The 27,428-nt window shown below is 43.9% G+C and overlaps 2 protein-coding genes across 7 annotated transcripts; one reads left to right on the top strand and one right to left on the bottom strand.

The window, feature by feature from the left end:
* The first annotated feature begins 395 nt into the window (after positions 1–395).
* LOC118414161 lies at positions 396–2,190 on the top strand. The gene is made up of 3 exons (XM_035818012.1): positions 396–610; positions 1,043–1,232; positions 1,399–2,190. Exons 1-3 carry the CDS (start codon positions 461–463, stop codon positions 1,719–1,721), a joined length of 663 nt encoding a protein of 220 aa, XP_035673905.1. The 5' UTR covers positions 396–460; the 3' UTR covers positions 1,722–2,190.
* Positions 2,009–27,210, bottom strand: LOC118414154 (kazal-type serine protease inhibitor domain-containing protein 1-like). Of its 6 annotated transcripts, none has more exons than XM_035817994.1 (9): positions 26,808–27,210; positions 8,789–8,979; positions 5,879–6,027; positions 5,296–5,409; positions 4,932–5,052; positions 4,452–4,592; positions 3,630–4,192; positions 3,385–3,450; positions 2,009–3,160 (listed from the first exon to the last, which is right to left on the bottom strand). In XM_035817994.1, the coding sequence occupies exons 2-9, from the start codon at positions 8,923–8,925 to the stop codon at positions 2,994–2,996; spliced, it is 1,458 nt and encodes a 485-aa protein (XP_035673887.1). In that variant the 5' UTR covers positions 8,926–8,979; positions 26,808–27,210; the 3' UTR covers positions 2,009–2,993. The 6 variants fall into 6 exon arrangements, with proteins under 6 accessions (XP_035673887.1, XP_035673886.1, XP_035673889.1 ...); XM_035817993.1 differs by lacking the exon at positions 26,808–27,210 and adding an exon at positions 11,733–11,802; XM_035817996.1 differs by lacking the exon at positions 8,789–8,979 and having other exon boundaries at positions 26,808–27,203.
* Positions 27,211–27,428: the final 218 nt, after the last annotated feature.

Here is a 27,428-nt window from a genome sequence, read left to right as displayed (position 1 = left end):
CTTGTATTATTATTGGGCCTAAATTTTTGCTTTGAAACAGACCTGTCATGCAAAAAGGCAAAAAGGACAGGTAGTCAAATCCTTTCCAATATTACAGTTCAAATTTTCTTTCAGCTAAGAACAACTACATAGTATGGATCATTTTTACCTATCAGTGTTTTCTTTTCTATAAGTTCTCGTATTTCTATTTACTTAAAGAATTTAGTACCACTACAACTGGATAAGATTCGGAGATTTCTAAAGGACGTTTCGAGTGTCATCCCTCACCCTTCTTTAGAGTCAATACTAGTGCAGAAAAATAATAAGATCTCTCATAATCCAGTGTTTGTCCTTCTCTCCATATTCTTGTTCGATCCCTCTCAAAGATCCATCTATAAAGATTATTAAGGATGTGCAATATGTTGTTTTTCAAGGGGCTATCAAAGCTATTGTGAAGTTGCTGGAAGAGGCGGGGCGGTACATGGACGTCCAGATCGTGCGCCTCTTCATGGGAGAAATCGCGAAGATGATCCCGATGAAGAAGGATTATGAAGAAGAGCTGAAGTCCATCACAGACTGTCTGAAGCTGTGTGAGGAGAAGATGTCCCAGATAGAGGTGTACGTCTCTCAGGTGAGTCACTGCCGTGCCCCCATGTGCTACTTTTGTACACTATCCGTTAATAGTCTAGTAAATAATCAAAGCTCCATTCCACATTTCTATTGCTGAAAGTGTCACAGGCATGTAAGCACTGCCTTTGAATATTCAACATCGACGTCAGGTATAACAAGATCCAGGCATTAGAGGAAAGAGCTCACAAAGCGTGTCACTATCTAGAAATATAGGTTCCTTTGCTTTGTTTCCCGTTTGTTTACGTCTTTATTTCACATTCTCAGTATTCTCTGTCGACACTTGCCATAGAGAGTGTGACCGCATGCAGTTGTTAATACATGGGACTATGCAGCACAGGTTTTCATCTCTTCCACGCGTACAGCATGTTCTCTTGTGCGGGGTTCTTGAGCTTTCTTGGCGTGAACTGTAACGTTATCAAAATTTATCACACAGGTTACAGCTCTGTGTGACCGCATTCTGGAGTGTAACGGCCAGGATGACGCTCTCCAGCGGGAGTTCGACACGGCCACACGGCGTGCGGAGCTGGAGATGACAAGTTGCCAGGAGCGTCTGAAGAAGGCTGAGAAAGAAATCAACAACCTGGTAACGAGGGTCAAGGTCAAGAAGAGGAACGAAGGCGCAGGCGAGTTTTATGTTTGTATAATCTTGTGACTGTGTGCCGTGGTTACCACGGACGACCTGAATCAATTTGTAATGGATTTTCAATCAAGTAGCAAAGTCTCAAACTATCTGTTCCATAAACATGATGTATATTTGTATAAACAGATGGTTGAAACACCGTTTTGCAGGAATGGCGTGGATTGGAGGTGGGGCGGTACTGTTGTCTGCAGGTGGCACGGGATTGCTCTATTGGTACAAGGCACTGACACAAGGGCGGTCTTCTGCACTATTCAGTGTCGCCCTTGTTGGTTGTCTCATGATGGGTCTGGCAAGTGCCGAGCAGGAGGGTTACAAAAAGCTACTGAAGGAGCTGCAGGGTCTTCAGAGGAAGAAGGAGGACTTGGAGAGCAGTCTGCATGAGCTGAGCAGGAAGCTGGCGTCGGAGGCCAGCGCGGTGGAAACCTTGAGTAGGGAGCGGGAGATCATGTCACCTGATGAGCTGGACGATTAATCACTGCAGGTGTTGTGTTGCAGAACTCATGGCCAAATTTCGTAGTCCATTCATTTTATATAGTGATATAGGACCAAACCGATAGCCATAGACATAGCAAATATTATATATATCAGATTTATCCGACAGAGTATCACTACCGTGATATGATACGGCCGTTTTCAACATATTACTGAAAAGGAGGTGGAACCTGTTTGTGCTTAGGTCACATTTCCACCTGGGCTGTTTTAGGGGACGAAAAATAGAAATATATAACGTTACCTAGAAATATACACAAATCAAAAATGTCATTGCCAGCACTTTTATTTCAAAAAAATATCTCTCAAGTTACGTAATGTACAAACATAATATTCCCAATATAAACAATTAAGCTGCACGTCTCAATAAACATGGAAAAGCTACATGTGTTACACCCACCATTTTATGGTGATATCTGTCACACATGGCGCCTTTACACATGCATTCTGAATCGGACTTACTTCAAATCCGATCCATCTTACATCCAATATTAATACTATACATGTACGTACATATAATGAATAGCAAAAATATGAATGGCATTTTCCGCAGTGTTGTTAACAATCGGATCTTTCAAAATAGGTTACACTGTTATCAACAACATAGACAATTAACTTCGACATAAATTCTCCGGTATATTCTTTCTTTCACTGGACGGTTCTAATCACAAGGTTATGTAAGATTCACACTTATCGGTATGTTAGAAACTTGTCATTACAGCTGTCAGGCTTGGTGTCCAACATATTAGTACATTCTTGGTCGGAACAGTAAATGGACATTCAACACACAAAGAGAAAATGCGCTTTCTTAAACGATTTGCCGATACTTGGTCTATCGCCTTGTGTCATTATTCAATGGGCAAGCACAATAGAATTTTCTATCAAATTTTAGTGCTGATTGCTTTTCTATCTGATAGCGAGAGTCTCTATGCTAATGTTTGATACTTCGGACGGAATGTCACAGCCTCACATCAAGAGTGAAGAAGAGGAAATGTGTCAAACTGACATAGCCAAATTCTCGGCTCTTGATCGCACATTAATTCTGAGTGCCTGTAGTATAGCCACCCGGTGGTATAGTAATATTAATGTTGACGACTCGGTAACTTCAGAAGAATTTCAGCTTAGTAGTAGTACAGTGAACGCGTGTATTTTGCACGAAGGACGGTAGTGTAGATTTAAAAGTCATGGTCCATATGGTCTACATGAGATTGGCTCGGAAATGTCTGTTAACGTTACAAACACAAACTGCGTGTCGTCATTCCTCCCTGTCGGTGTCCTCAGACGAGTAGAGTTTAGGTATGGGGTCGTCACTGTTGATGGACTGCCACGAGTCGCTGTCACTGCCGTCATCCTCGTCATCAGAGCCCGCTCGGGACGACGCGGGGGTGGACACCTCGCTAAACGTGTCGATGTTTGTGTCATCTAGGAGGGGTAGGAAACTTCATGTCAGAATAAGAAAGGACATTTAAACGTCTATGCTGTGAAGAAAATCATGATCACAAAGGTTTATGACAGGTTTTGATAACAATTCACACAGGACGTGCATCCATTTTTTTTTCAAATACAATTTAATAACAGAACATTAAATGGCAAAGTACAAATACAAAGCCAGTCGACCGGAATGACATTCTAAAAAGAATGCTTACCTGCTTCGTGTATGATGTTCTTCGCCTCTTGGAGAACAGACTTCACCATTTTCTTCTTTGGCTTGGCTAAGAAAGATAAGACAGCTCGTTAGAAGACAATTGAATTGCAATTACTTGTGTACATACTCCTGGTAATGTGATGCAATATTACCTCCGCGATTTTCATATGTTTTAGTATCCATGATTATTGCAACTGCAAGACAGCGCGTGAAGGTTTGCATGCCATACGATATCGCAGTACCCACCTGATGACGAGTCGGTCTCCAGCAGTACTGTGTCTATCCCGTCCATGAGCGGGTCCTTAAGTTCCACCGGCCGTGTGCCAGTCGGTTTCAGGATACTAGCAAACTTCTTCACGTTTACGGCTCTCTGTGCCGCTTGTCTCCACCTTTTCTTCGGTGGTTTCGACTTTCTCTTAAGGTTCGTTTTCGGCACCATATCTTTATTCAGGTCCTCGGGAAGTCCATAAATATGACGCGTCAACTTTTCCGTTTCTACACTCTTCCACGTGACGTACTGAGACCTGAATCTCTGTAGTTGTTCATTCTCATACTTCTGTCGCACATCAGCCAACTGCTTCTTCTGCGTCTCGATTGTTTCCAGAAGTCTTTTCTTTCTGTGTTGCACATCCCTGGCGTACCTCTTGACCTCCTCCAGCTGGATGTCCTCCAGTTTCTGCAGGATGAAATTCCTGCGCTGTTTCTGCCACGTGTCGTTCAGGTACACCGACTTCAGTTTGCTGTAGGTTTGCACTTCGCGGGGGGTCAAGATGTGCTCCGATTTCCAGTGAGGTAGACCGCCCTGAGATCTGGAAGTAACAGAAGTTTATTTACAAAGATTAGAATGATGCACATATTGAATAAAAAGTATTTTTTTATTGCTGCACCGTAATTGCTATTTTCATATCTTCATATGAGATACAAGGTAGTATAAAAAAAGATCCAAGATATCAGAGCTATTTCTTTCATATATGTATTATCAAGCAAGATCACATCGCGGATATAGGATATCCATAGCCTAGTGGAAGTCTTCTTTGGTATAAGATCACAGGAATGTGATTCCCATACCTCAGCGCCGCTGTTTGTGGACAGGAGCTGTTCTTCTTGTTCTTCCCGTCCGTGGTGGTCTGGGCCCGCTGCGGTAACGTGACCTTGTTCCGGCTCAGGTCCGGGCAGCTCCGGGCACTGTTCTTCACGTCAGCCCGTCCGCTGAGGAACGGGGGATCAGTTAGTACTTAGTGCGTGTCTTTCAGTCAGGCAGTAAATCCAACAGGAGGAGAGGGGTGTAAAGGTGGCATCTCACTACACTAAGGGCACCGATGTGGCACTGCGGGGGGGGGGGGTCGTTCACTGCGGCACTGTTGTGTTATGTTATGATGTTCGCCAATTTATCATCTATATATTGCGTAATACGTAATACCTAAAAGTATGACTAAGAAGACCAGTTCTTTATCTTTGAAATTCGTTGAGTATCTTTCAAACCCCAAAGTGCCGCAAAGGAATAAGGGAATTAGAGATAAAGAAAAAAGAAAGCAAAAGTAGACTTACTTGATGGTTGCTGGGAGCTTGTTTCTACCAACTGTTTCTGCTCTTGCCTCAGCCCAACCCTTGGCGAATGTCTTTGACTTGTTCGAGTTAGAAGCACATGTAGAAATACCTGCCGTACTACCTGTTAAAAGTACATGACCACGTGTTATCAACAAGTACTAACATTGCATATAAGAAAAAGATTTTTTTCAAATTCATCTGAAATCAACAATGTTACGGAACAATAGGCGACCACTCGACGAACATGCGAGGAATGTTTTCAAATAAACAAATGCCTAAGGACAGGTAATGCCGGTGTGAGACGAGCTAACAATCGCTTGACATGACTTCTGTGCATACCCGGTGCTTTGTTTGTCTCACGTACCTGTTTGCACGAAGAGGTTGTTTATTTTCGGGAGTGTGGGCGCTGCTTGGCGTGAAGACGTCTGTTTGACGGCGTTATCTGGAGCGGACGCCACCTCCCGGGATATTCTGTCTCCTGGGGTATTGAAAAAACTCACATGAGCCAAGTCCTGAATCGTCCACCATCCTCGCCACACGGAATTATGGTGTCTGGCCTCTCTCCGAGTTGACTTCATTAGCATTATCAGATTTTTCACTGCCATTTTCCTGCTTTCTACATGCCCTTAAATTAATAGTCTAGCCATTTTCTAGACCAAAAATACTTCCACATCCCCACTAAATCACTTAGATTTCTACGGGGAACCTAAAACGATCCAAGACGCAGTGACGTGGCCCTAGCAACGTTGTATTAACTGTGTAAATAGTACAGATAAACAAACTATTGCCTTTGCCATCACAAGCACAACAAACCCCCTTACGAACACGGAGAACAAATAAGCCCTTGCAAATTTTATCAATGACCCATCAATCAATCAACAAACGAATTTATAGCAAGGAACAACACTACTATATGAAGAAGATGGCAGAATAGTTGAATAACCTACCTTGACGTTTCTTCTCATTTTCTCTCCTGTTGGGACTAGTGTGTGTATGTCGCCTGGTCCCGCGGTCCCGCTCACCGGGCCGCCACCTGACGTGCTGCGGCTTGTCCCTCTGTGGTCTGGGCGGTCTGGGCGGCGCTGCTCCGGTCAAACTGAAGGGAAAAAGACAACAAAGCTTCAGAACATCAATGTAACTATCTTCTACGAACACTACACTACAACACAGCACGTAGACACCAGATGAAGAATCTAACAATCTGCACGAACAGACAGGCATGTTAGCAGAACGTTTAACACGGTTACACCTCAGACTAGTGTCAGAGAACATTCGCAAGTTTGCCTCTCACGTCTTTCAGAACCAACCAAGGACGTCAAGTATTGGATTCTAGGTCGATAAACAAGGACGCGGTAAATAGGCAGTAAACTTGACACAGGCGGCAAGTACATGTACGCTGGAAAATAACACTTGCCACTTCTCCACTATGGGCGGCAGAAATCCAAAGTATGGCTCGCGATCGCTGCTGTCGTTCCATGACGTTGGTGCGAAACTCATGGGTTTGAATCCCATTACCGCTCACAGGTTCGAGTCCGATAAAGGAACATACTAGTTACATCTAGAGCCGGGGTGTTGGAAGACTGCAGTTCGTCTCTCGTGCGCTATTTAGCTAAATTACAAACGTGCCCCGTTATCAACAAAAAGAGTTGCTGTCGAGAATAAACAGAAGTCGAACTTTGGTCGCCCCAGTAACACGCCAAGTAAATGGTTCATGAAGAACAGGTAAGCATTTCTGGGGAGTCGGTGCAGGTGACATGTGTTAGCCTGGTAGGTGACACATACACGCCTAAGCTGACAATGGCGAAGAGCTTTAGAGTATATTCACTGGAACGGAGCGCAGAGTTAGTCTCCAACTGCAGACCCGTGACTGTCGCGCGTTGCGACAAACGTCCGACGAGGACTGAATAAAAGCACTGATAAAGAGTGAGGAAAAGCCAGGCTTCATGCAGTCTGAGATCTAAGCTTTCCTAAGCCTTCGTTACGTGGTGTAGTTCTCATAGTTCAGGTACTATTCTAAGGTTTCACCTGCTTGTACAAAGTTTTACCATCCGACCACAAGCCTGAATATCCTGGCTACTTAGAGGTAACGCACAGACGAATTGGCCCTGAGAATTTGTGCAAACAAAATGGGTAGCTTCGTATGGATCATTGGGAAGTCTCCATAGCAGGTGCGTCAGGACAGGCTCTATTAGTCACCTGCCGCGAGGTATTAGCGGATCTCCGGTTAGTGGGGAGGGGAGGGGCTATCATCGGAGACAAAACAACGTCGTCGAGTTTGAAGCATTGATTCTGTTACACAACAAAAATAATACCTATAGAGTAATATGAGACTTATCTCTCAGCCCAGTCCTTCTATACTTTTCATAGGTCCACACCTCCACAGTTGACGCATTCAATCGTAACTACATTATCTATGCAGTGTTCGATTAATCATTGGCATTATATACACGTATGATATCAGACCTCATCAATTCATAACCGGGGCCGACAGAACAAATACACAATGATGGAGAAAACGATAAAGCAGTGAAATGGATTCCTGCTCTCCTATGGAGACACCAGAACCCAGCTAGGTAGGTGTAAGCTAGTACGATAATGTTTTCCTTTGCTAGAGGCTGTTGGATATGTTTTCATCGCACATTGAGGTTAACCCGTTCTGCCCACTGCTATGTTAAGAATAGATCCGGAGGTGCTTAATGTACCATAGGGATTATCTATCTTCTATAGTTACCAAGTCTCTACATAAGACGAGTTCAAACGACACTCGCCACAGTAGGCAGTCTGCAAAGTGTAAGAAATTTGAGCGGGGTTTGTAAAGTAATCACAGTGGCTTTTGGTTTGACACATTGATGTACAAAGTAGCTTGACATCCAAACCTACGGCCCGTATGACAGTACTCTCCGAAACATGAATAGTAACTAAGAAACACCACAGATAAAAGCAACCAAACAAACAACGCCACCGGGATCGGTTAGGCTGGATAAGCGACGTTATTGCCATTGAGTTGTTCGCACTGACTGTAACTTTTTGCGCGTACAGTTCTATGCTCAACTGAGTTTGCACAACCACTTTCATCTACGGGGGTTTTGGTCTGTCGCTAACGACAAACAGTCGCCATGTATTGATCATGTCTTCACTGCACCGCCGCATGTAGAGCAACAAATGACAACAAAGGTGAGTAACAACAGAATGGAGGTCGGATTAGGATGAAAAGGAAACACATCACAAAACAACAGTGTCTAAGTTTCATTTTCAGGCTGGAAAATTGGGACAGGCCTTTACAACCTGGGGTAAGAATGCATTATTTCGATACGGTCCACAAATGACGAAAGGGCAGGAAAAACAAAACGGGACGTGATCCTGTAGAGTTTATCGATGGCATTGATGAACGAAGCACTAGTAGCACTGATAAATGATAAGAAAGAACAGCGGGCAGTGATTCAACCACCGCAAAAAAATCGAAAGAACGTACATGGAACGTACGTGAACGAAAAAAACACAGAGTGAGCATCTTAATTACCAAAACAAAAACCTATGCGGCTGAACGGAACGGGTACCAGGAATAGATAGATACTCAAGCAAGAATTTGATGTATAAACCAAGATCTGACTCGAAGTCACACCAAGAATGTACGACAGTCACTGTTAAAAAGGCTTTGTTACAGAAGGTCACAGACCATAATGTAGAACATGACCTCAGAGAAAAGCCAAAAGACTGCCACGAGTAATCTGGAGAAACAAATTACCCTTATTTATCAACACTATTGTGATACATGTCAGAGAAACCGTCTGAAAAGTCACATCACACGAAAGATGGGGAAGACTTCACGGCACACAGAAGGAACCGAAGTCCTATACCTGCTCGAATTTGTGCTTCTGGTCTCCCTGGTAAACCGTGAGTTTCTCGATACTGCAGTAATCGTCGATACGCTAGCAGGGAGACTTCGACTCCGGACAGGACCCCCTAACATCGGAAGGAACCGGGCCGGTCCCATGGGTCCTCCTGTAGCTGGTGGTGTAGGACCACGCTTGCGCCGACGTGACCAACTCTTGAAAGGTAAAGAAGGGAAGTAAGGCATCTTATCACTCGGTCTGTGCGTCTGTATGGGATGGCTCTCTGTTTGGCTGCCATGCGCTGTTACCATGGTGACAAACGACTTTAAGATCACGCTCGTGTGTATGTTATCATCCGCCGGCAGGTGGGCATGTGTGCCGTAACCATACAGGTGCTCGCAGTGCACCACGGGAGGGGACATTAAATGGCCATACATTACAGTTGATGATGGCACTACCTGTACTAAACGTCGGAAGTCATGTAACCTTGGACCACTAATAACCAGGTAATCAGACCTACAAGAGGAAACAACGGTAGCAACCATGGCTGAGCAAATGTGGCCAGTCGTATGGCATTTATTTTGAGTATACTTTACTTACTAATCTGCCCATGCATCGCCACCCATACGAAGAGGATGGAAGAAACCCTTTCTATCCTTAGTATCGTGAAGTTACATTCTATATTAATCTACATGTATATATGTTTGCATGTTCAAATGTAAGGTCTTAGTTTGTCATCACAAAGACCTGTAGTTAACCCGTCGGTGGAGGGAGCGTGCAATAAAAGTCTTTATTCCATTATCGGGCGTGTTTGCTGGGGCCTGTGACTATCAGATGGGGACGTGATGTTTGTACAGCAAGTCTGCACACGGCTGACTCTCAGCCTTAAAACCTCGGTCAAACAGAGCCATTGTCTGTGCAGGTGAGCGGACAGGTAATTTCCCCAGACAAACACCTCTAACCATCCCCGCTGTAAAGTGGTATCTCACTGCACTTGGGTAATCTTTGAACCCCGCAGTGCCTCACCGGTGTCCCAAGTGCAGTGAGATATCACCTTTAGTCTTGTGTAGTTTGTGAGATAGTGTCCTACCCACAGTAGCTAGTTCCACGCTATGTAGAAGAAAAGTATATATGTTTATAGTAATTATCCAGCAGAGGTAAAGGCCATTAGGTATGTGGAATAGTGGCTGAACCAGGTTCACAGTGTGTGGTACTAGCTGACGCGTACGCCTGCGCAGTAGAATGTTTGTCGAACAAATCATTGTACATTGTGTAGTTCTAGCAATAATGTTGTTTGCCATTAAATCAGTTCTGAAAAGTTAAGATTTGTAGAAACCATAGTTAGTTCAAGTGAGTATGGGATTATCGTGGAACAAAGCACTTGTAAAGCAAAGCTCTCGAAGAATGCCGCGTGTCCACACCCATATATTTTCTTTGTTGGGGTAGTATTTACGTACATGTAGTTTTGAAAAACGTCGCCAGGAAGTTAGACCTATATTACAAAAGTAAAATTCTCTTCTCCTTATCTGTATCTCTCCTAAGATTAGTTTTTGAAGCATCAGATTCGTACATTCCCATCGCGGTGCCTACTTTACACACACATCTGTTCACTAAAACTGTGCGTTTCCAACACTGAAAGCGATCACATGTATCAGATTACATACAAACTCTATTTACTATTCATTTGTTTATTTAGTGTAAGCATAACAGTGTTCAAAACGAGCCGCAATTAAAGTAAGAACACATTTAATATTGAGGGATTTACTGAAGGTGATTGAGAATGTTATTACGACTGATATCGATCGTCTGAGGATGAATTGACAAGAAACGGAAAGAATCTCAAAATACACTGTAAGTAGAGCTGTTGCTAGGGTGACGCAGTAAGTTGTATGGCTAAGGATGATTGCTGTAAGTAAAGGTCTCGCCCGCAAGAAAGAGACAAAACGCGCAAATGTATTGCGGAATCAAGAGACAAGCACCTGTTAACGTATTTCTGTGGCAAAACGCCTGGACTAGTACTTATGTGAAGAAGACGCCTTGCTTTTAGAAGCCAATAAAGTCTGTATGCTGGAATACAAACAGAATGACGTCACATCCATCACCGATAGTAGCCTCCCTTATCTGGCATTTAACGTGATGTGAAGAGAACTTACAATGATGCACACCTACAAGACAAATGCGTTGTATCTTTGGCGAAGGTTTTCAGGTGGAATTTAAGATAAGGCTCTCGTTTAAACCACCCAAAGTAGGATAAACCGGCAGTATAGACTCAAGCAAACAGTCGACTCGGATAACTTGATATCAGGACAAGTAATGCGAACACCGCGCGCTGGATGCGATGACAAGAAAAACAACCTTCAAAGGGTAACCCGGGGTGGTCAAGACGACCGCACTAGTAACACACCAAGTTCTGGCACTTTTACTCCCTATTTCGGCGACTTTAAGACTAGGCAGGGAAATACTTAAGGGTCCTCAACGCCACAACAAAGCCTTACCTGTAGCCGCGGGGCTCAGGTGCGTCTTTGCATGTTTGTTTAATCTTAATGTACCATAGTGACTATGTTAGAACGGCAAATAAAGTATATGATTGCTAGTTTGGTACCTCTCTACGCAGGTATACCCTTATTAGATCCTGCACACCTGAAGGATCCGCCACACTGCATGGCGTAAAAGACGACAAGACCAACACGTCATAAACAAGGTGGTTCGCGACTGGAATAGGTTTCCAAAGATTAGACAAACTCACAACAGACTTTGCGACAAAGAAGCCGTAGATTTCATAGACACACTTACATACAGGAAGGTATAATTTACCTGCTCACGTCGCCAACCGATATGAAATATGCACACTGTCTACAAAGCAACCACCTGTTCGGGTCATCTGGCGTCATTTTGAAGCTTACAAAACGGACACCTGCAGGAAGGAATTTTGTGGAATTCGCACAAAAACAGCGGCACGAAGTATTACCTTTCATCAGTAGTGGTGCTTGTCCATGATGTCTGGGGCTGAGACCAGAGTTTGTCCGGGGCTGACTTGACCAGTCGTCTCTCCTGAGGACTCATGTACATCTTGTACCTCGCGAACGTGGCGGGAGGATACATCTTCAGTGTCATGATGAGCCGCTGGAGGAAGATGTTCCTTACCGTGGTGCAATATGGTAGAGTACGGGGGGACAGTTTTCAGTGGGAGGTCCAGTCTCAACATGTGTCCACACCTACACCTGTTTACTCCGTAGCGCAGCAGGCAGCGAATAGTCCGAGAAAGTGGTCCAAGAAAACCTGCTGTGTGACTGAACTCAGGCGCGTCCCGTTGCCACGAGAAACCACCTCTCCAGCCGACATCTCAAAAATCTCATTTCAATAGGAAAAATAAACAGGCACAAATCTCCTTTTCAACCGCTCCGCGTGACGGCGTCATCCTACCCCTTAATTGCACATACTTGTGAAGGCTTACCTTCCCGACTCTTCGTAAGTGTTCGGAAAGGCTTTCTCTCCGCCGGACGGATTGTTTTAGCTATTGCCACATGGATGCAACTGGTCAGTGGCGATTATGGCAAACCATTTAGTGTTGCTTAGCGGCTACTAAGTAAGACATGAACCAAGACAATAAGACATGCGCGAATATAAAGGAAACAGCGCGGTGTTTAGGTCATGGGAGGAGATGCCAAAAGAGGATTATGTTTCTGAGCCATTCTTTAGCATCCGTGTTGTAACGCATAGTCGGCTTGACAGAGCGTTCCGTTACACTGTACGTGGCGTACCAACCTAAAAAGGCGCTGCCTACCTATAGAAAACACGATGTAATACAAGTGTAGTTTTCGGGACAAGATTTCGGGAAATAGCGTTGAGTTTCCGTGGCGCGTAGAAACCTTTTCTAAGGAAAACATGTATCGTGTATTCTCTTACAGCATGATTGTTACACATGTTTAGCGTGGTCCGAACGGGAGTAAAGGTGTGTTGACTTAAGCTCAGAAGACCGGAGTTTATCGGTAGTAACGCAAGTGTATCTATTTTAACTGTGCTGGTGAAATAATAGAAATACCGCCAGCTTGTTTGTTTAAAGTATCATTCTTTTTGATAACTCTCACTTTACCACTTTCACGGAGCAATGAACGCAGTGTGAGAGGGATATCTGGAGGTCACATGATGACGAGGGGAAACGAGTGATGATAAAACAACAAACAATAACAAAAACAGTGGAAAGACTTGACAACGTGCACACGTGGGCTCTGTGAATACCCATATCGACTAACTGTCTAACATGTCGCCTTTTGCTCTGGATATGAAAGATGCTTTTTGGCGTTTCATTTTATTATATGTACAGCGCTACTCGATTCCATTAGGTGCCATTTCTGTACTCGTTACCTCCATGAAAACTGGAGGTAAAAAAAGCATTATTTTCTGTATGTTTGTGTGCACCTGTCTGTCTGTCTGTCTGCGTATCTTCCCATGGGCATATATTTGTGGTCAGCATAACGTGGTAAGTGAGTTGGTGTTGGGAAGAGGAAAGTCAAGGTCGTTTTAGGGTCCTCTGGTGTGTGGCTTTGGTACTGCAGCAGAACTTTCTTCTATCTCTTGTCTTGGACATGCTGTGGTCTTGTTGATGATTGAGTAACCTATAGATACACGTATGGGACCATTATACCTCTTCCTCGTCACAGTTCACATCCACAGCCCCTCCAAGGTGCTCAATACTGAGAGGGCATGTCCGCTGTGGTTGGATCTGAAGTACTTAAGCACTTCGTCTTGTTTGTTTGTATAGAGACGGTTCTCAAAAACAGCTGCTACGAAAAACGACAAATTTGGCAATAGACTGAGCTGACAGCTGCCTTCAAAATTATTCATGTCTTAAACGGTCGTCACACGTCTTCGTCACCGTCCATGTAGCGCTATCGTATATACATGTATTAAGTAAGGTACGTGTAAACGTGAACCAGGAAGCAGCTACTAGTAGTACTTCATACTGAGCAACAGCCAACACGATACCATCGCTTCCAAGGTCGAAGATTCAATCTCTCATCGAAAAAGCGTCGGCCAACAACAATGCCTAGGTTTTACACACGTTGGCTTAAATATCTATCTATCTTTTGACCTTACATGGAAACGTCTTACTATACTAGCACTTTCAACATATTTCATACAAGAAACCATGCAATAATTCAAAACAATCGTCCTCCCAAGCCAGACACAAACTAGCATGACAATGAGTAGCCTTCGCGCCAGGCCAAAAAACGCTAAAGCGGCCACCACATCAAACAGACCAGTGTTGTACAAATCACCATAAATCGTATCAGCGAGCAGGTGGCAGCACAGTGCCGAGAAAGAGGCGCCTTTTCTCAATAGAGACACACCCAGGTACTTTAGTGTCATTCCTCTTAAGGCGCAGTGTAATCCTTTACGCACACTGTTAATTAATGTTGCCAGCTAAAAGCCACACTGGGTCAATTTTTCTAATTACTACGGCCGTTGTACTTGTGCAAAAAGAAGCAAGTTAAATTGACGATACCTTGATACGTTCCAATCGGAAAACAAAACTAAGGTGGAGAGTCAGGAGAGATGAAGGATGAAATGAAAAACATGAAAGCGGCGAAAGTCAGAAAATGAAAGAAGAAAAACGTAAAGCATCCTGAGAAAGAAAGAAGGAAGGAAGGAAGGAAAAGTAATGAAAGAGTGAAATGGAAGGAGATAAGTAAGGAGGAAGAGGAGAAAGAAGAGAAAAAGAAAGCCATGGGTGCTGGCGGTGTTTCAAGAAGATCTGAACAGTTGGTAATGACATAAAAGTATAGACCAGACATTTATCGCCTATTGCTGGTTTGGGAAGGAGTGAAAAGTAGGTCGTTGTAAAACCTTTGTACATAACGCCACATTTTGACTGAAAGAAATGAAGCAAAAAAAAAACGGGAAAAGCGCCCTACCTGGGAAACATGCCGACTGCCGTGCTGGAATGACGCCGTACGCGCTGTGTGTGCGTCATGACCAGGTAAGGCGGGGGGATTTCCACATGGTCTCCCTGTGGAGGACCTGCAGCTGCGCTAAGAACACTTCGACTTATCGATCCCTCACACGTACCACCTCAAAACTTCAGTCCTCACCTCAACCACCATCAATTTCACATGAGCATAATGGAGAAAGGCGTATCTCCTTGCGACTTACAATCATTTTGTATAGAGCAAATGTGAGTCGTTCAGACATCAACATTGATTTTATGCATTTTGCGAATCTATCCTGTCTGTATAGTAAAGCTGGCGGAATGATGACGAAAAGTCAACATCTTCAAAAAGGGAAAGTAGAACTTTTGAGATTTCTGCCGTGACGTCATCTCGTCCAGGCATCATTGCTGACTCATTCTTAAACTTTGTGTCATACACGAACAGCAGTACGGTCTCGATTAGACAACGTAAAATGTGCTTAAGTAGTTTAAGAGAGATTGATAATGAGAATTGAATAAAAGATGAATACCAGTATGACTCAACTCTAAGTCTCGCACCAAACGCAACAGTTAAGAGTTATTTGACTATCATTAATATTAGGTCTAGTCATCGCTCGTCATCGCTTGTCGAAAACCCCTGCAACAAAATAGGAAACAGACATTTTCCCGGTTTTCTGCAATTAAAACCAGAATATCGGCAAGGCAGGAGAATACAAGGCCAAACTGCAATATGTCCGTGTGCATTATGTAATCATCACAAAGTTTCGCGAAAGAACACGACACCATACTAGCAGGGGAAAAGCGGCACTTATTTGCTCAATGACCACTTTCCCCGGAAGAAGTACACTCCAAAACAACGCAACAATATCACATTCGCATGGGAAACTTACACCTATTCTGTATTCAAGGCAAAAATGGGGAGAGGGTTCAGAAAAAAGGGATGAAACAGGCGATATATTCGTGCTAGCACCATTGAAATGTTTTATTACGAAAGTGTTAGTGCAACATCATGATGATTGAGTTTTTACAAACACCTTTCTTCCTAATTTGTCACTTTGAGTACTTTGGAGGATAGCAAGAATTTTTCAATGAAAATATATAAATTTGCTGAGTTGACCGTCATTTTGAAATAGCACCAATTTCTGTTTACCAGATCTTCCTTCATTGGTAAGTATTTCCAAGAAAACTAAATCCTACCGCCAAAATCTACAGGAAATATAATGCTATAGAAAGCTACAAAACTATCCAGTAATACCGTATGTCACGTGGTTCACATTTAAGGAATCTTTTACAACATCTTACATACGTCTATGTTAAGATGAGCCTTAACGTTACAGGGAATGGTAAAAATCCCTAAGCCCAAGGAGTGGGCTAGGAATTAGAACTAGTGGCTAGGAACTCGCGGTTATGTTTCCGATGTACACATAGCCTAATTCTATCTCCACACGAGGATATACATGGGAGCTAGGCCTTTCTTTGTGACTATTTCACCGGACTTGTTTTATTACTAAGTACAGATAAACTAGGACATAGCGGTGACTGATTCATTTGCTGGCATTTATCTCTACTGCATTGTACAAAATATACAAGTGTAAAGCCGATTCTGTCTAGTTCCCATACACTAAGTAACGTCACTACCGATGGAAAATAGTTGCGCACAGAAAGAAATGTGCTTTTAATAGCAAATTCCTAAGTCTACCTATAGTTGTCTTGGTTAGTTCGGATTATCAACCGTTTACAGATCATCGTCCCACTCGTTCTCCCAGTTGTCGGGGGCCTCGTCGGCGAGCGCGAACTCGCTGGGTTCCGGGTACGTCTCGCCTTCCCTCGGCAGGACCTCGACGAAGGCCGAAGCTTCGGCAGAGCCGTACACGTTCTTTCCAACACATGTGTATGTGCCTTGGTCACTGGCGGGAAGAAGAGAAACAGTTATAAATACGTATCTACGTAACATACTACGTAGTGACATTGAAAAGTGGTGGATGCTTGGATGATGTTAAAGATGTAAAGACGTACGTGTTCCTCAGGTCCTGGATCTGTAGCCAGCCGGTGACTTCGTACTTCTCGGGCCCTCCGCGTGCCTGGACGGCCACGTGCATGTCGTCCCCGGGCATGAGGTTGGTGCCGTCCTTGCGCCACTCCACCTGCGCGATGGGGAAGCCGTGCACCTCGCAGCTCAGCACGATGTTGCCTTTGGTCTTGTTCTTGATGGCCTCGGGGCCGGTCCGGATGAACGGAGCTGAAACAGGGAGAAAGGACGTGTAAGAATCTGGTCTCTACCAGACTAACTATGCTGGTTATAGGGATAATAGTTTGCCAGGAGAGCTTGGCCTCTAAAGGGCTTCATTTTTCGGAGAGGTCGATTATTCCCTTTTTCAACGATCTGTATCCCCGTAGTACGGCTTGGTGGAGGCTAGTATAGTAAGAACAACGCAACGCAGCGGGCGCTATTCCATTTTTATCATTGCAAAAACTACCGATCTGTTTCTCCGCCAAAAAGTCTTCTAACATCTTTTTTGCCACGTTGATTTGATACAGATATCTTTGGAAGACAATGACGATTGCCATCGATGAAGTTAGCGCAACTTTCGCCAGAGGACGACACACGGATGTACTGGTATAAGATTTGTAAATCTTCCAGCGGATGTTGTGGGGTTGTCTTTTTCAAAACATTTTTCTACTCGTGTCTGCTATCCTAACGTCCAAAAGATACGTAGATAGAAAAACATCGATACCCCACCACATCTGCTTGGAGACGACTGTCTGTTTGGAATTGTAACTTGGCACTTCCCCAACTATGCTGTGACATGCACCCTTGGGCCTGACCCTGCCATTGACACTGTTCATACATCAGCCAAGTCCCGTCTCCCCCATTTCCACACAGGAAGTTGGTTTGAAACCGACAACCGCAACGAAACCCAAAGTAAACATGCTGTGAGCCATGGCCCATATTGTGGACCTACACAATACAGATCAATACAGGGTCAACACATAAACCATGGAGGTAACGTCAGTGCAGAGCGAATATTTCAGAAGCTTTAGGCATTAATAATAGTCTTCAGATGAAAGACTCCGCTACACTACAACAGTGTTACTACATTGACTCCAGTTTTGGTAATGCCTTGATCGCGACATGGACCAAGTAGCTTGGAACTCGGAAAGCCGCAGCAAATCGTGGCACGTCACATGGTATTACCATTCATTGGCGGTTTGTGTCTGATGTCGTGGTGCCTTTAGCAATTACCAGATCCAGCTGTGTCAGACCTCAGCCAAAACTTTTATCTTCCAGCAGAGATACTAGAAGGGAATGGCGTTCTCTGGATGCTCTTTCTGATCGCTAACGCCGGAGATCAGTTCAAGATTTCCACATATCCCCCCTCATTCACTCAGGCTTCCAAGAACGCAAGCCGTCTTCTTCAATAGCTGTAACTTTAATTGGTCACAGAACTGCCTAGATAGATAATAGGAATGAATGGGGCCAAGGGTTTTCTAAACGAGGCAGGAATTTTGTTTGGGGCTGTTATGCCCAACTTTTTGGGACCCTTGGCCGTGTGTTTGGTTGTCGAAGACTGTCGGACTTCATGTTGTATGACAAGCTCATTAAAAGAGGGATTAACGTTAATAGTACAGACTGCAAACCTTCCAGTCACATATATGTATCGGCATTATTGAAGGGGTAAATCATTCAATGATCAAAAGTGGTCTGTCCTGATAACTATTTCAGATCCCAGCGGTCTAGACACAATAAGACATGGTTTCCTGCAGCATCCAAGGTTCCGCGACGTGACCGTGACTCCCTTTTAGTTTGGTCCTGCCATCAGCATACCCAGCGCCGTCACCCCGGGTGATCGCACGGGAATCAGTCCCACTGTTTTCACTCAGGCCGATAATCAGTCACTACACCGCTGACGTGGCGCTACTACAGCCTCCAACACAGACCACCAGACAGAAGGGACAGGTTAGAAAGTTAGGGGAGGATCCGGCAGGAAGGAACTAGCATTTAACAAAAAGTGATGCAATTCCTTAATCATTTATTTATTTATTTCCAGGTAGATGGTACTCACTGTATACTAGATTGGATTTCGTCTTGCTAACAACTTCTTAGGAAATCAGTGCAACTTTTACAGGACAGGCCAGTAAGGATTAGAATCTCCCCCTGAATCTTTTGTTTATGATCATAAACACCTCGTAAAAACACCAACAGAACAAATATGTCCCTCTTTGGGTGGAGTTTGTATCCAGTCAGATCGTTTCTAACTCGAACTAAGCAATTAGACCCTAGCAAGGAAGTCATATAGACCTAGCAATAGATCCAATAAGAATGGTGATATCAAAGGCCATCAAAGAGGTTTAATTCCTTGACACCGAAAGAATGCCAGCCATCGGACTTGTGCCGTCGCCTTTGAAGTTGGCTGCTGTATGCTATACAGTATACTACAAATATAATACCAGTATACAATACCGATTTTTTAAAGTACCGTGAGAATATTTTTTCATTAAAATATACTGGTTTGGTCTTAACTGAAAGACTTACTAACGTAGCGTTTTATGATAATTTAGAGTTACCCTAGTCCACAGTGCCTTGGCAGATGTGGGTACACGGAGAACCCCCTACCTATCCTCACAAAGTCACGATCCAGAAAAGTCCGTCCAGCTGGGCCCATCTGTCCTGGCAATGGCCCAGTTCTAGATGGTTCCATCAGTCTGGACAGGAAGAGCTCTTACTACATCGTTATCCTGTCTTCTTCACAAACAGACTTACCAGGAGGAACTTACAATCGCCAGTAATAACAGGGGCTTGCCCTAAAATAAAGTGGAACGGCAGTTTTTGTTTAGACTGATGGCAGATGACAGTCGCAGGTGAATATGGCCGGATCACCACTGTCAGGATCTAGTCCAGAGATCATGTGATGGTCTGATTTCCAACAGAACAGTTCTACCGTATCGAGAAAGCATCTTTCTTTCATGGAAACCTACAAGTAACCATACCTTCGTCGCCGTTACAACTTAATTTAGTCTTAAGTAGAATAAAACTCATGATCCTGAAGTTGTAACGCATCACTAATGGGCGCATCAATACAGATAGATTGGTGTTTCCAGGTTAACGGTGGAAGAAATACTATTCTGTGACATATTTCGGCCACGCGAGTTCAGCGGTCAACGACCTACTGTGAACTAGAGGCCAGGGGCGTGTTTTCTCAGACGTTTGTTGCAAAATGCGGCAGACAATGTTTGCCAGTTTGTTCAGTAAATATACACAGGTAGGGGCAGTAAACAGTAGTGTTTAAATCTAACACACACCGAGGGAAAAGGCAACAATTATCCGACGAAACATTATAACATGATGAGAACAGAGACCTCATAAAAAACGCCATTCTATCTTGGGTCAAGCTGCAGATTTTTTGGGACGGGTTGTTTAATGTGGTTCGTATTCTTAAGAAATCTTCTTTGATACCTGATTTGTGTTCTATAGGTGCAGTCTGCGTAAGGGGGTTACTATACATACATGCACACAACTGAGAAGGAAATCATTGGTCTACGTGACGTCAGAATCATTCATCTTTACACTCCTATCATGACGTTACATACGCATTTCGTCTGTACTTCATGTGTTTGCACTTCATCGCAGGTACATGTAGGCAGTAGGTGACCCCATTACCTGCTTTACACGGTCCCTTGTGCTCCAGTTTGATGGGTGTCTTGCTGTGGAAGGCCGCAGCGATCATCTGACAGATGTTACTGTAGGTAACGCCATCAGAGCCGCACATGTCCTCCTGCGATCATGGGAACAGAGGCAAGATATTTTCTTTCATCTATTATCTTTGAAACTTTGAAAATTTCCCTGATCTGGTAGGTTTAAATAGACTGACAAGAGAAACATAAGTCTCCGCAAGGAGGTTATATTGGTCTAAGATTTTCCTGATAATATCAAAACGAAATCTCTGGCCGAAATACTTACGGCTGATTTACAGAAGCAGATGTTGTCAGGTGTTTCTCCGTCCTCGACAGAGTCGACGTTAGGACGGCACTCCAGGTGCTTGCCGCACTCCCCGAACACGTGCTTCTGTCCCTTCAGGTCGCACAAGTCACCCTCCATGTTGGCGCACTCCTCGCAACAGCCACATCTGTCCTGGGAGGGGAAAGGGGAGGGGGTTAGGGAAGTGGTAGCCTCTGGCTTTCAGACAAACCAAGGACGTTAGGGCGTTATATGAGACCTTGGACAAACCAAGAAAGGAGTATAATTTGCCATTGGAGTTCAGTTTTAACTGGCTTCGAAAGGGAACTGTACCCTTTCACAGACTGAGGACGGATGTCTCCATCACTTGTTCTACTTCCAAGTTACTTGTTTGCTTGTTATTTTAAATCATTACACTGCACTACATGCAATACTACCATCAAAAAGGGACTGTAAATTGGCATTGCATTGGACCGTTGTCAGGGAAATCCCAAGAACTTGATGATTGTAGCAGTTTGTGGGTCATTCATCACGTTGGTTAATTAATTGATTGTAGGTAACAATGGTGTTATTTCAAGTAACGGCTTGGGGAGGGCGATAAGTACAATCACGCTGAGAAAATGACAAGGCTGTTTTCAACACAATGGATAACACAAACGGTCCAACAATTAAGCTGTTTATGCAAAGGTTGTTGAACTAATCCAGACTTTGGTTTTCTGGTCAAAAGGGCTTAGACGATTATCATAGTTTTGCGTGGGGGACTATCCATTATGTGTCCGTAAATAGGGTGGCGACATTGGAATGTCAAAACCCAAGACGAGGGCGGTGACAAGCCTTGGGCTGCTACATCACAGATTCCTGGACGACGTTTTTTACTTAGCGCTAGTGAGTTCATAATCTCCAAGCAATCCTACAATGGCATAAGATAGTACCAAACTGGCCAAGGAGTGTAGTGAGCCAAGAGGTGTCCATTTGCCATAGCGAAACACACTCCTTTTAAAGCTGGCTTCACTCCTCCGCCAGCTCTTGATACTACTAGTATTTCATGCTACCAAGGATGCTACCGTAGTATCTGCTTGGAGATGAGTGAGTTTAGTCTTCGACCACTTTTCCGCACTGACTTTTCCGATGAATACCTTTCTTGCACATTTCTGCTAAACTTGTTTAAGTAAAGACCTTTCAAAGCAAGTTGATAAGTATAAAATACACTGGCTAATATCAAGGACATGGCTAACATTGAAGAAATTCAACTCCTTGTTTTTTTTTTTCAATTAGAGTTAGCAGAAATGAAAAAGAGCAGATATGTTTTCGGCGAGATTTATCCAGCTGCATTAGAAATTTTAATTGTGGTTTGTTTGTTTAAGCCTACACAGTGTGGTTCTAACTTCTATACGCTACATTAATGCAAAATGGTAGTCGCCCTCTATTCTATTCAAATTTTGGTATTTGTCTAATTAACATAATCGCATTCGCTGTTCCAGCATGGATGTGACAATTGACAGACCCCCTGGTCCTCCCCTACCCTCCACCAGGGCTTCCTGCGGGGGTCGTAGAATTTGGGGGGAAAATCGGGATATTGGCAAGGGGAGTCAGTCCACGCTAATTATTTATGTGGTTAGCAGCCCCTGGCAGGCCAAACTCTCTCGTCGTTGCAAAACTCTCTGGCAAATAATTTCTCCCTACAATACCGAGCGTAGTCAGTCTGGTAGAGACTAGCCCTCCCCGCCGTCAGGAGACGTGGCGGTCAGGAAAACGTCACGACCTTCCATCCAAGGTTTAAGTGAACATCATGGTTCGGTTCTTATTCACTTGACACACAGTTGACCCACAAACGCAACAGCACAAACATGTCATCACACTTCAAGACAGTAGAATAAACACACGGGTTTTGTTTATTTCTCCACCACGGCCACTCCCATGCAACCACAAGCTCTGTCCGGGGCTGACACAAAACTCAAAAGTTGACGAATTCCATTCAGCGAACCGCAAAGAAATTCTTCGGATTTATATCGAACGAAGTGGTGCAAACGAAAGTTTGTTTTTTCCAGGTCGCAAAACCAGAGTGCGAGGGGTTGGGGAAATAGCTGTCCACAGCACTTCTTTCAATCTTTGTCAAGATACCGAATGAGAATTTCGGGCCAAAAGTTTTGTCTTCTTGGCTGTTGTCTGTAAACGGTACCTAGACCCATGGTAATCTTTCATCCTGGTCCGTACCCAAGAACTTAAGGAAATTAAAACCAGCAGCTAGACAACAGTAAATTGTTCTTTGTCCATGAAACGTCTAAAATTGCAAACCTCTGGGACATGATAACGGTACCTGAAGACGCACATTCGACAAAGCAAACTATACAAACACGTTGGTAATATCGAAATACTAGCAAATGCTAGTTTTTGTTACAAGGAAGGCCTTGGATCACTTGCTCGTTTTCGGTTTTCATTGGTATTATCAAGGAGGTAGAGATTCAAGGTAAAGGTTCTAGGTATTATACGTTAATTCAAACCACTTGTCTACAACCCCTTTGGCTAACTCGTGTATTTTTGCTTGGAACACGGACTTAATTGGAACAAGAAGGGATGTATTCTTTGATTAGAAGGATCGCGTAAAATCTGGCCTCCTTCCGTTTGTCGTATTGGCGACAGGACGGGAAGAACTTCGTGGGCAACTGAAAATATTCAGCTTGGTCGATGTAACTGCACACGGGGCGGTGCATTGTATATCAAGTATTGGGTTGTGGATGTCTTATTTTAATACTGGGTCAGACCTAGCTAGCCTCCAAAGCAGGCTCTACGAGTTGGGCCTTTTTTTATAAATGTGCTATTTTCTTATGGCACATGATGGGTTCTGATTGAACACGGTTTCTTGTAAGCTACGTCATCTATGGGTGCTAGGTCGGGTCAGTGCCGACGTGTCCCCGTCTCTATAATTTCAAACTTCATTTATTCATTAACTGACTCAAGACGCTCAAAATAATAACTGACCCTTGAGACCGAACTGCCAAAGTGAATAAGTTAGTACCATCGTGTGGACCGTTACAGCTGGACAAGGCAAATTGTTCAAAGAAAGAATTCAACTTGTTTGGTACTGTAAACCATAAACAAAGAGGTAGGCACAACACCACAGAAGGCAGAAGGTGATAATTATGGCAAGAAGAGCACGGCACTGACACATGTTTATGGTAATCTCGATACATGAAGAAGACCAACACCAACTTCACATGCATGTATTTCTACCCTAACTGCTAAGCGTAGTCACAGCAAACATCACTGTACACCGTTAGACAACAGAAAAAAAAAAAAAACAAGGAAATATTTACCATCTTCTTCCCGGCCACACATCCCTCGGCCTCGGGACACTCCTCGGGACACTCGTCGGGACACTCCTCGTCGTCGGGGATGGTCTCGTTATCTTCCCCCGTAGGAGCCGTGAAAACCACGCCGAACAGAAGAGCTAGCAGCCCGACCACCAGGAATCGCTTCATCGCTGTTTTTAACGGGAAAAGAGCGACCGACAAAGTGCGATCTGTCCGCTGCTGTTTGATCTGTGATGGTCAGAGAAATATGGCGGACACCGGAAAGTAATCGCGGTTTGGGTTTCGTCAGGAGGCTGTGTATCAGCGGGGAACGCGGGACCATCCACACACTGTCCTGTCCGTCAGACGGCGGGGTGATGGGAAACAGATGTGGGGCCAGCGTGGCACGCCACCCAGCGGGGAGGCACGGCAACAGACACTGGGTCGGGACGGTGCGATAATTACAGGGGGCAAGGGGGGAAAAGTGAACTCAATTACTCAAACATGCGAAAACAATAGTCTGCTTGTAAACATTGGCGCTGTTTTCCGTTGAAACGTGCATTCCCTTTTCCTTATTCAACATTGTCAGAAGTATTCAAAAGTTTGCCATAAAGTTTCCACTATTGCACACATGCACACATATAAGTTGGGGGTCCCGTGTACAGTGTCTTCACATTGAGAAGAGCAAGGAGGTGTCTATACAATCCCTTGAGAAGAGCAAATATGATTCAATAAATAGATTTCAATAGCGTTTGGTTTCCAAACAAAAACAAGTTTGTCACAGGGGCAGTGTTAGGTGGTTGTACAGTAACTTGTACTTATCGCTAGACCACACTTGGAGGACCCGCGGAAAGTAAAGAAAAAACTCCGGAAGTTCAGCTTTAATACAGCGGTTCAGATATCTACATCACAAGAACACCAACCAAGGCGACAGGCGGAGAGATAGAGTATAAAGTGAAGACATCTGCCCGCTAAGGTGGGCACACATTCTGGTGGCAAAATTGGTCACTGTTCAGCAAAAAATCAACTTGTATCTTTTCTGTACGGCCAGATCGTTTCGGCCAGGTAGAAGCGGGCGCAATTCCCTACCGTTGTCCGCAGATCCTTACAGATCTGGATCCTTACATGATGTACGGTTCATTAGCACAACTAGCGATTTTGTACAAAATTGCATATTCACAGTTTACAAGAAGATACGTACAGTACCTTAATTTTTTTCGCGCTCCACAAGACCCTCAGGTGGCTAGAGTGTACAGAACTCAATGAAAACATGTATCGTTCGAGTTTTGTGTCTAATAGACATATCTAGTCAAGTCAAGCTTCACAAGCAAGGTGAACTAACTGTGAAATCAAGCGATTTATTAGTCAGGCTTGCTATGGCAACACCAATGGCTATTCTCACCGGAAACTGAGAAACCTGATAAATCTAGTCAGAATATCTCGCCCGAAAATATTGCTAGACGGGACATGTTTACAGTTCTTATCTATGAACAAATGCTGATACGCACGTTCTGATTTTATCGTGCCTGTATTTTGCCGTCTGTAATGTTTGCTATCGGCACGTAAGGATTCATTATCGACGTGTTTGCAGCCAAAGTTCAGTCAGTTTGGATCAGTTTGGAACACGCGGAGCAACTCGTGCCATATCTTTGACAGTAGTGTACATTTATGTTAAACAAACTTGTATTCGTGCAATATTTCTGTGGCTCGAGCCACCAAAAAGCACTTGTTTTGACAATGTTAAATGTTTATCCTATGATTAGAGTGGTTCTAAATTTCGTCTTAGATAAATCCCTGGTACATGCTCATGCGACATTACCGCACATTTAGGTATGTAAGGTTGTGGCCTAACAGTTGATAAAATTCGGAAATCAGTGAAAAACACACTCTGTCCGACTCAAGTGGCTGATAACACGCGGACTTGTCACTGATATACAGTATGTTTTACGCCGTTAATGAATGACGGTATTGTTAGCTGGGTTTGCCATTGTTAATATTGACGAACAATTTACACTGGCTAGCTTCATGGTCATGTCTTCGCTGTATTACGTGGTTTTCTGATAACTGTACTTCGGAAGGAAAAGCAAACTGTGCTCCTGTTTTTTTTATAATATCACAGTATATGAAGCTATTTGAGTTAAATAGATCAAACCTTAGATGTGTTTTATATGCTACATCTTCCTATCCGCTGCCAGGGAAGTCAGACTACTGCAGGGCGGAGCATCTGTTTAATGGTCAAGAGTTGAAGTCTATAAACAACTTTGTATTCGCCTATATAATTAATCTTTGTTTCTAGTTATGTCCAGAATTCGGACAAGAATGTGAGTTGTATCGAATGACTTCATAGTCCAGAGACTCCGAAGGAGGCGTACAAGACCAGAGACTCCGAAGGAGGCGTACAAGACCAACCACATAGCCGTCGGATTAATTCTATTCTAATTCAGTTTCACGTCAAGGATGTTTCAACAACGGCACTGTCACCATGGATTCCTTCTCCGGCTACTTACATTTTAAGTTTTTCATCCATGAACTGCCTTGCTCATTCTTGAACCAAAAATCAACAAATATAAACAGCAGACAAAATGTTCAACATGACGAAGTGAAATACTTCAACAGGTGTTTGCATATGCATGGACATGTTCTTGTAGTCGTTACGGCACCAGTGCTTGACACTGTATAAACCAAGGTGTAAGACAAGATTCTCAAGGTCGGTACATGTACACAAGTTCCCTATTGCTGTTCTGCACACAAATAACGCATGTTGTGCACTATGCACGCACTCGAGACATCTGGGACCTTTATATTTGTGGTCTATCCGGTGCCGCTCTGCCGACTACTTTGTGACAGAGAGAATAAGGAAATACTAACCTGCACCGTAACAGCAAATCCACAATCCGCCCTTGCTCTGATAGCATGGCACGAGGCCGTTCTGTAGGACGACACAGCGCCCAACTCTAGCAATCACTGTCGCCTCGGTACCTATGAATAAATGACTGCCGTCTTACATGTTTTCTGTGCGCGTATACTAGCAACCCCGGCCCGAGGCACATCCGGGGTACGGGCACTGCCGACGCGCATGGACGCGGGTTCCAAACAAACTGACCCTTTCACTTCAAACACCACAGAACTGTTTCCAAAACTTCTGGTCGTCATAGGCACGGACCAAGCCGAGCCGCTGTTTGAGGAGAAACAGTTTTAACTTTCAGATATCGCGCCCAAGCGTATTGGGTGGCCCCGTCACCATGGTAACGACCGACAGGTGGTTGTCAGACAACCCATGGCCATAAGGCGTGACGTCAAAATTGCTGGGATCCTTGTAAATCAACGCTAATTAGAAAGGCTTATTGAGGTTTGTGCACAAATCTGTTCGATCTAAAAGTGTTTCTTTAGTGAAAGAAACAACAACAAACTAATTATAAAGAACAACATTGATTCAAATGTTAAAACATCAATCTGTTGAACACCGCCGCGTTACCGGTACCACTGTTA

Source organism: Branchiostoma floridae, chromosome 4 (assembly GCF_000003815.2).
Source record: "Branchiostoma floridae strain S238N-H82 chromosome 4, Bfl_VNyyK, whole genome shotgun sequence".
NCBI lineage: Eukaryota > Metazoa > Chordata > Leptocardii > Amphioxiformes > Branchiostomatidae > Branchiostoma > Branchiostoma floridae.
Note: the sequence above shows the minus strand (reverse complement) of the source record. Positions and strands in the feature narration are given on the sequence as shown.

Bases quoted from the DNA above. Each gene is read 5' to 3' on its own strand.
- LOC118414154 (XM_035817992.1), bottom strand. From the start codon at position 11,878: ATGACACTGAAGATGTATCCTCCCGCCACGTTCGCGAGGTACAAGATG. The intron at 5,053-5,295 runs GTACGTGAGACA...TACTTTTAACAG, and splicing joins CAACCTCTTCGTGCAAACAG to GTAGTACGGCAGGTATTTCT. The intron at 4,193-4,451 runs GTATGGGAATCA...TGTTACTTCCAG, and splicing joins CCACAAACAGCGGCGCTGAG to ATCTCAGGGCGGTCTACCTC.
- LOC118414161 (XM_035818012.1), top strand. From the start codon at position 461: ATGGACGTCCAGATCGTGCGCCTCTTCATGGGAGAAATCGCGAAGATG. The intron at 611-1,042 runs GTGAGTCACTGC...TTTATCACACAG, and splicing joins TAGAGGTGTACGTCTCTCAG to GTTACAGCTCTGTGTGACCG. The intron at 1,233-1,398 runs GCGAGTTTTATG...ACCGTTTTGCAG, and splicing joins GAAGAGGAACGAAGGCGCAG to GAATGGCGTGGATTGGAGGT.